This window comes from Neolamprologus brichardi, chromosome 15, assembly GCF_056152115.1.
Source record: "Neolamprologus brichardi isolate AB-2024 chromosome 15, ASM5615211v1, whole genome shotgun sequence".
NCBI lineage: Eukaryota > Metazoa > Chordata > Actinopteri > Cichliformes > Cichlidae > Neolamprologus > Neolamprologus brichardi.
In genome coordinates this window covers 33,203,727-33,213,282 of record NC_142118.1, presented here as the reverse complement: position 1 = coordinate 33,213,282, position 9,556 = coordinate 33,203,727, and the positions used below count along the sequence as shown (strand labels likewise).

At 42.2% G+C, this 9,556-nt stretch overlaps 1 protein-coding gene across 1 annotated transcript; it reads right to left on the bottom strand.

Annotated features, from left to right (window-relative positions):
- Window positions 1-2,529: 2,529 nt before the first annotated feature.
- Window positions 2,530-9,374, bottom strand: tmem38a (transmembrane protein 38A). Its single transcript, XM_087852736.1, has 6 exons — window positions 9,109-9,374; window positions 5,895-6,051; window positions 5,446-5,630; window positions 4,485-4,572; window positions 3,840-3,957; window positions 2,530-3,239 (listed from the first exon to the last, which is right to left on the bottom strand). The coding sequence occupies exons 1-6, from the start codon at window positions 9,230-9,232 to the stop codon at window positions 3,033-3,035; spliced, it is 879 nt and encodes a 292-aa protein (XP_087708862.1). The 5' UTR covers window positions 9,233-9,374; the 3' UTR covers window positions 2,530-3,032.
- Window positions 9,375-9,556: the final 182 nt, after the last annotated feature.

Below are 9,556 nucleotides of genomic sequence, written 5' to 3'. Positions count from 1 at the left end.
AAAGGAAGAAGAAGGCGTCTGGTTACACAACAAAATACACCCCCACAATGCGGTGTAACAGCGGCATTACTTGTTGTGTTTTTTGGTCACGTCACTCCAAAACGACACAAGTAAAGAAATCTGTTCACTTGTTGTTTTACACCGATGCTGAAGAAAGTGTTTCGAGGGTTGTTTGGCTGCTGCTTTTGGATTTCTGTGTTGATTATTCTTTAAATGGCTGTTTGTTTCTAGAATATCCAAGGATCCGAGGTTCAACTAACCACGTAATGAGTACAATGAAAAGAAATGAGACCAAGATCAGTTAAATTATTAGGAAATTAAAACTTCCATCCATTTTCATATTTTCAGTACGGTGATCAAACATGTAATCTCCCCACAGAACACCCCAGACTGTCACCATATCAGTACCATTTTAATCTGTAGCACTTACACAGACACCTCTAATGGTCTGCAGATGAGATTAAAAGCTAGCAATCAATCCTAATACATGGAAGCACGTGCAGAATAAAACACCAACACTTTCATCATTAATAATTACGAGCAATGACATCAGCTACGTCTACAGGAACTGTATTATTTTCACTGATGACTGTCAGAGTTGTTTTACTCCTGCAGTAGGGTTAGTTGTCAGTAATGAGATCAGCAGATGTTGGATGTTTTGCTCCAGATCAACTTAAAAAGCTGACAGCAGTCAAAGTTACATTCATACAGTCAAAGCACAATATGAATGCTTGCTTGTTCTAGTCTGTATGTGTGAGAAATCAGATAGATAGATAGATAGATAGATAGATAGATAGATAGATAGATAGATAGATAGATAGATAGATAGATAGATAGATAGATAGATAGATAGATAGATAGATAGATAGATAGATAGATAGATAGATAGATAGATAGATAGAAAATGCATCGAGCAGATATTTTACGTCTCTGATCTTTACTGCTGTGAGGAATGTTAGGGTTAAAAGCCGAGTGGAACAACCTCCTGCAAACTTCATTAGTGATGGTTTGCTGCCTATGCTACAACAGTTTGTGAACACATCAGGGGGCTTCTCAGTTTCTGAGGACATGACTCGAGGTTCACCTCTGCCCTTTTCTGTTTTCTCTTTCTTGTTTTTTTGGGTTTGTTTGTTTCTTTTTTTAACCTTCCAGCAGCTTTAGGGTTACATAATATCCACTGAGTGCCAATACTGCATGTAAAAAGAATTATATTTTGGCCCTGGACATGTCTTTAAATGATGAGAATTGAATTTTTAGGGCAAGGAATAATAGTAATGAAAACTGGCTTTTGCACCACGCTGTAGCATAAAAAAGCTTCACATGGAGAAACAGGGTGTACCTCTGAATTAGAATTCCCATAATTCGACATGGACCGGCCCCTGCTTAGGGCAGAGCTTCTGAAACCTTCTAGAGTCGAGTCAATTGCAGTCTTAAAGCTCGAGTTGATCTGGGAGTTGATCACTTGTACAGTTGTCTATGAAGCTTTGCCACCAGAGAGGAAATTCACTTTCATAGTAAAAAGACCATTTCATTGTATACTGTGTTATTTCAAAATATATGCTGAGGACAGTTTACTTGAAGCCTGACTGTGTCACATCCTTACATATGTAACATCGAAAGCCTAAAATGCTTCTTGTTACCTCCTAAAGACCGGGTAAAAAGATGGATGTAGCTTCCAGAAAAGTCAAGCCGATGTCTAAGTGCCTCATCTGCTGGCAGTAAAATATATCTACATCTAAAACCCTTGCTGTCTGACCTCAGTAAACACTTCACGGACAGTTTTATGGGCTCAGTCCTTAGCTTCTTGTCCCATTAAATAAACTGTGAAGTACATTTTGTCCCTCAAGCTAGCTTCAACAGCCAGGGATCAGACCCCCAGGGCAGGCCCCATGGGCTGAGGCCTCTTCTACCACAGACTCTCCTTCAGGCTCCCTCCACAGGCCTGGCTCTGGGATCAATCCCAGTAACCCTATGACCAAAAGGACTGGTCCTCTGGTTTTCTTTTTTTCAGAGGGATCACCTGAACACCTAGGATGTCTCCAGGGTGATCTGGGTGTGTCCTTCCAAGCGGAGGACTGTGATAGACCCAGGATGATACAGCTGATGTCCTTGTGTTGTTCGTGGATCAACATTGCATCTGACCAAGTTCATTGTTATTTTGTCGTAGCTTTACAACTTTACAAACAATCCTGCTGATGGCCATTTAGGAAAAAAAAAAACAAGAAGGGATTGGTTAGGGTTTGGGGTTGGTTGTGATTGTGGTTAAGATTAGGGTTACTGGGCTACAGTTTGGGTTACGGTTATGGTTTTGTGTGTGATGTGATGGTGTCTCCACCTGCCACCAGACCTGGATAAGATAGATGGATTTCATGGTCATTATTAGAGTCAGAACATGCAGATCCACTTGTGCATTAAGAGGAGACAAAATCAGCTTTACATTCAATGGCCAGCAGGGGTGACTCTTCTGGTTGAAGAAAAACTGACAAAGAGAATAGACAACATACGAATGGCACAGACACGACACAGACACCATGTTTCTCCTGATTTTATTGAAAGATATTAATTTGCTTTCATTTCAGTGTAAAAATCATCCGTGTTCTTTCACATAATGCTTTATTCACATTAGAATTTCAGATTAAGAGTCAAATTAATTAACATTTTCTGCTGTTTCCTTCATGAAAATAAGAATTGGTGAACTAAATAAAAACCACTTGCTCCTGGTAACAACTACTGATGAGGAACGAAAGCTGTCCTAAGGGCACGCTGCAGCCCCTGACCGTGGATCGCCACACAGTGTTGCACGGATGCAGATGTTCACAGACACATAAATAAATAGGTTTCAAAGGTCCAGGTTGGGTGTGAAGCTTTTGCTGTGGTATTTACAGAGTCCTCGGGTGATGTCAAATGTCGAAAGCACCATGTTGCTCTAATAGAAAGGCTCTCCCTTGGCAAAACATCAAACATCATCAAACTGCCCCTCGTCTTAGAAAGGAATGGGAAGTCCGATCGTTTCGGCAGTGCAGCGCGGCGCTCTACTCAGCTTTCTTGACCTTCCTCTTGCGAGCACCTTCGCTCAGATCCTCCTTGGTCTTGAGAGGTGAAGATGGAGCACCTGCAGGAGGAGGATGATGGTGGTCCTCCTCACCACCAACCAGAGGAGAGCCGAACAGCAGGTGGCAGATCCAGGACTCAATGAGAGCAAAGGGGGAGCCGTGAGAGTGCCGGGCGGTCATCACCACCTGAGAGGAGAGAACAGTCTGATGAAATTCTGTTCAGTGTTCCCCCGGTGTTTCCACTCTTCAGTAATCTATGTTGTTTATTTAAACCCTCAGTTTGCTTCTGTTCTTTGTCGGGTTCTCCCTCTTGCTTTGTGTTCCTTCATTGTGCCTAGTTGGTGTTATTTTGTTTCTTTAAGTTCAACAATAAAGCAGCCTTAGAGTTTATCCCACATGTTTCAGAATTATTAAGTGAAAAGTTCCAACGGAAAAAACGAACCACATAATACGAAAAAATGTTAATTTTACATTTAATTTGTATTACTTTTGCTGGTTAAAAATGTATTGCGCAATTTATCACACTGATTAAGTGTGATAAAGGTTAAGTGTTTCAAATATGATACACTTGATGTTACAGGTAAAAGATCTCATGTGATCAATAACACTTACATTCAATGGATTTCACATTATAACCAACAGGTTAGTTGTGTATTTCCCATAAATCCTGATTTGTGTTGTACAAAACATGTTTCATCAGTCCAACAAAGCAAAAGTGAGTGTTTTGACACAGTGCAGATGTGTTCACAGAGGTGGATGGTTCTGGGTTCAGCCAGCTGATTGTACCTTGCTTGTGGCCATGAAGAGGGTGAAGATGAGGATAAGGGTGCTCTTGGACACTGGCAGCCAGTGGGCCTCCTGCATGGTGAAGAGGATGGCACCGTAGAGGCTGGCTTTGGTTGGGCTGTAGAAAAAAAAACACAAACTGGTAGTAAAACGAACACTGGCAGCAAAAACAGAGAGCAAAAAGGGCTGGAGTGGAGGCTGGCGCAAAGCCTGCTATTTAATTTGAATTCAACTCTTATTTGACACTGTGTAAGTGGGTGCTTTCTGCTGTTATGTTATTTCACGAGGGGTCACCTCAGCAGATTGGAGCACATTTTTGATTTGGCACAGGTTTTACGTGCTGACTGCGTTTTCATCCAGGCTTGGGGAAGTCACTAGGACTACACTACCTTGTGACCCCTAAGTCTCAGTTTGTGTCTAAAGTGGGGGATATTTCACATGTAAAGCAAACAGGTTACCCACTCACCATGGAACCATGGTGTTTAGAGTGTCCTTTTTAGGTCCCACCACCAGAGGGCACCAGAAGTAAGAACATGTTTAGAGCACCACACGAATGACGTTAGCAAACTCAGCGTTATGTGCAGTTCAGCTTTAGGTTTTGTGTTTGAGGAGACACTGATCATTGTATTTCCCCCCCAGACTTACAATGACATGTTGAGGATCTCGTTGGTCTCGGGTCTCCACACACCACGCAGCAGCTGCTCAAAATTGGACATGAGAGCCACTCCAGATCCTGTGAGGATAAAAATAGAAAGGAGGATTCAAAAAAAGTCTATGTTGTGAGTCACTGCTCTTATCTGACTTCAGCTTCTTACGCCCATTTTCAACAAGGACACCTGCAGGGCCTCCTTATTGTAACTGGGACAGGAGGCTTTCATGATAAAGAGCCAAAGTATAAATGCGGTTTAACGTTTTGCACAACCTCATCTGTCAGGCTTTGCTTCTTTCTTTCTTTGGCAGGTTCATGTCTGGAAAAGAAGTTAGACCAGAATGAACCCACACCTAACATTTGATACGCAGCTTTTCTAGCTATTGGGCAGCTGTGATTGGATATTACAAAAAATACAAAAAAAAGGAGTTGCTGGAACCTCTTCTTCAGACTGTGCACAGTTTATCTACTAAAATAGTTTCCCGACCCTTTTTAAACACATAATGAATCTCTGTTTCCACACAGGATCCAAAGGTTGGCTCGGAAAGCATGGCTAACCACCGGTTAACCACAAAACACAACCCTGGCTATGATCCTGTTACACTGGACATTTACTCCTGAGTGAATTATTTATCAACAGTGAAAACCACTTGAGCCTGGAGTTTTCAAGGCACAGTTGCCTTGGTGGTAATCCATCCACAGAGGCAAGCACAAGTACAACTAATGCATGTTTAAATCAGGCGGCTGATGATCCAACAGCCACAGTAACAAAGACTGTAGATGCATCGAGTATGTGTATCTATGTATGTGTCACTAAATTAGTACCAAAGAGTTGGCAATTGCCACGACTCACTTACAGACTAGTTTGTTCCTCACAAGCATAATCACCTTTCCATCACAGTGTAAACATTGGTGATTTAGGGACTATACATGCACCAAAAGCCCTGTCACACCGACCTTTGACATATCCAACGATCACCATGATGAAGAAGCCGTGGTGGTAGGCGTGGTGGGCGTGGTGAACCCCTGCGGCGATCTTACGAGTGCGCACAACTTCCTTCAGGGCGACCAACACCAGCTTGATGGGCAAGAAACTCACACATTTGTAGAAGAGGTTCAGCGGGCAGTAAAAGATGAGGTACCTGCAATTGAGATTGACAACCTTTGTGAGTTTATTCCTCAACAAATATAAAACAAATATACTTTTTTATTCCTGTTACATATAAATCTCCTCCCTGTGAATAAAATAAATGGATAAATCCACTGTGTGCGTTTGGTTTCCTTTAACTTTAACTCATTATCCTTGATGTCTAATGGAAGAGACAGATCTTTGTATCATAAATGTCATCTTGAAAGTTAAATAAAAACACGAGTGATGAGCAAACTGGTTCTGGGGGTTTTCTCACCAGACAGCTGAGGCCAGCAGGATGTGACTGTTGTGCTGGAAATAGTCGACGGGGCAGCTTCCAAGCATGATGTCTGCCAGGATGTAACTACCAAAGCAGTAGAGCATGGCACAGAGCCAGGAGGCCACGGGACTCCTGCGAGAAACTTCCACCGAGCCTGCAACACAGAGGACGAGCTGTCAGAAGGGTGTGAAGATCAAAACATCACAGCAGCTGGTCAATGAGTGCTCTCAGTGTGCGCATGAAGCTGATGATGATGATGATGATGATGTGTTCTGTGCTTTTATTAAAGAGTAAGATGCTGCGCATTCTTCTGTTTTCTCCAAGATTATACAAACAGAAAAACTTAACAAAATCCTCCAAAACTTAAGCAACTCACCAACTAAAGTAACTATAGGATCGGTCAGGTGATTTATCTACAAACAGTTTATATATTTGATTGGAAGTTAATAGTTTTCTTTAGAGAAAGAGGAAAATTATTCAACTTTGGCGACTCCTGGTGGTGGTAAAAAGAAATACAGTCATTATTTATCCTTTTTTATCTGTTTGTAAATGTAATAAAATGATGTTGATTGATCAGTTGATTGATCTATCCAATGCTTTGCAAAACGTCCTTGACAATAATACTTGTTATTATTGTCAAGTGAGAAAAGCGTGGAGGCTGTGTTGGACCACCCCCTGCTCCTCTAAAACACTCAAAGAGTTTTTACCCTCAGTCAATATGAAACAATAACTTTGAGTAAAACACCACTGAAAGGTATAAAATCAAAGGTTTATTTATTCAAATAAAGGAAAATGTACTTAGTATAAACCGAATGCATACCAGTCAAATAAATGTCATGTGAGCAGATTCCTGATTCCTTATGTAAAATGTGCATATAATTAAATTAATTAAAGTCAGCACTTTGGGCAGAATGTTAACTTATTAACTATATTAATCTTTGATCATTTCTGCCAGCTCCTGCAGACCTAACTGTTACCAGCAGCCTGCAAATGCTAATATCAGTGGATCCCGTGTGTCCTGTATCTTTGTGCACACCCAGTTTATCAGTCCAGGTCACGCCCTGATAGTACACATCTTTATCATCAGTCAATGTTGACTCAGGATAACTACAGTCACTTTTGAGTTGACATATGGTTGCTTTGCTTAAGGATACAGACTCGAGCGGCTCTTTGGAATATACTGAATGCATATATCTTAAAAGATCCTACAAAGAAAGCCTGTATGACAAACAGTCATGTTGTGGACTCACGTGTTGTATCCATGTAAGTAACAGCAAGGCAGGCGCCAATTAAACTTTAAAACTCTGCGAGCCGACACTGTCATAAGTTTTCCACATTTTCTAAATCAGTGTTCAGGACGCTGCAGCTAAAAATGTTTCTGCTTCATGTTGTGCTACAGCTGATGAAGCTGGTGAAGCAATGGGACAAAAGCAAAACTTGGTGCCCAATTGATTTCAAAGAAGAAAAGGAAGTTAGACATGGCATGCACGCAGGAGGTGCAACAAGAAAACAGATGCAGCTATAAGTAAGAAATACAAAAGTGGAAAAATTGCAAATGTGTGACCACACAAAAGGTTACATGTTTTGAGACTGTACGCACATTTCGTGCGGGACAGAGCCTCGACGGCGTTACAGCATTGTTACAGTAAGTCGAGATGAGAGTGCAAATCTCCACCAACAGGTGGGTGGGGGTGTAGCGGTTCAACCGTTCCTCAATTTGAAGGCAACTTGATCCTGAGAAATACTGCCCTATAAATACATCCTGCTCACTGGCCTCTCCTGTATGCAACTTTGACAGGCCACTCATGACCTTTGACCCGACACTTCTCTCTCCTTTCTCCTGTCACATAAACCGAAAAAAGTTCAAAGTTCTGGTGCAATTTTAGGCACAGACGTGTGCAGGATAATTGTGGCCGCAATGTGATATTGTGGGAGCCACAGCAGGACTCATTTGACTGTGAAATTGCATGCATGAAAATAAGGCAAGCTTTACAGTTGAAGGAGGCCTGATTCGTGCTGGCTGGTACTTTCTAACTTTAAAATGCACACAAACTGCAGTCCCTCTGTTTTGGCTGCCTTTTATGTTTTTGCAGTATGTTCCTTTACTCCACACACTACAGTCTTTTGGCCAGTACATCTCGACCCTGTGCCAGCTGGAAGATTCCCTGATCTACCTTATACAGCACACATATAAAACTTTGGTCCCTCAACAACAGACTTTTAACAACATGCTGACTTCACTAAACTTGATAAAAGCATTTATATCGATTAACTTTTTCCAAGTTGTTGGTCTAAAACAGGCCTCCAAGTGGCCTACAGCTGTGCTTATGTGACGAGTGACTCCTCCAGCTGAGGAAAATGTGAGAGATGATGCATTTGTTCTGATCATGCTGTGCAAACAGTTTTAAATGGGCTTGATGGGCATGGCGGGCTTCTTTTTAAACTTATTATGAGGGTGAGATGCATTTTGTGCTCCTATCATCGAGGCTGAAACCTGCCAACAAGACCAAACCATCATATCAATATCACAGTGCGTGTTTTACTCTGTGGAGAGACGAATGTGTTATTTCAAAGAATACACGCACACATTCCCAGGGACAAGTGTGCAGCAAAGGTGGCGGGGGAGTTGGCTCTGGAGGTCCTACTGACCTTCTATTTCAGGCCCTTCTATTTATTGCTTAAGTCACTGGTATGCACAGGCCTCAGGTTTCATCCTCCTCGGGCTCTGTTACTCAAAGGAGTTAAATCTTAATGGAAAAAAATGGGCTTTAACCAAAGCTGGGGGGTTTAATCTACTCCAGTGATTTCCTAAAGGAGGTCAGGCTGCTGCAGCAACGCACATTCCCTCACATAAAGCAAAGCAGAGCTACAGAGCTGCTGCTGGAGTTTATGTAACAGGTCATTCTTTATAAGGACTATACAGATAACTGCAAGAGAAAGTCCTTGTAAGGGTATTTAGGCAAAGTATGAGCTAAATGTAATAGAAATAAAGCCTTCAGTTCACAATGAAATTACACATCATGCAAGTCATAGACTTTCTCGCCTCATTCGTTACTTCCTGGTTAAATTCCAGTCACAGGTGTATAAAACGTACTATTCTGGATATGTTTTACTTAACAGCCTGTGGACTGTTGCACAAACAGCACGCAGACTTATATTCTAACATATTTATGACATGAATAATAAGCAGAAAAGTGCCAAGCACACTCACCTGGCTCATATTTGAGGTAGAGGATGGACACGATGTAGTAAGCGAGATCAAACACAGGAAACATTCCCATTTTGGAGAAAGCTTGGGCAATATCGCCCAAATTAAGAACTGTCAGCACGTCCATGTTGCCGGTCTGAGCTGCGTTTCTGTTTTATTCCGACTGCGCAGTCTGGAAGACCCTCCAAAACCCGGTCCGCAGACTGTCCGCCACAGCAAGCCTCTCCCCCCCTACCCCACCCCCCTACGGTCTCGACTGTGAAAGACTGTGACACTCAAGCCCTCCTATTAATATCACTCATCTCCACGGCCTCTGCATCAATGTCATCATCATCTGCGCTCAGTGCCAGCTGCTCCGCTTTTTTCGGGCGCTTCAGCTGAAAAACAAAAGGCTCGCTCTGTTGTCTTCATCGAGATCGTCGCTCAGCCGAGCCATAAGACGCTGCTGGGG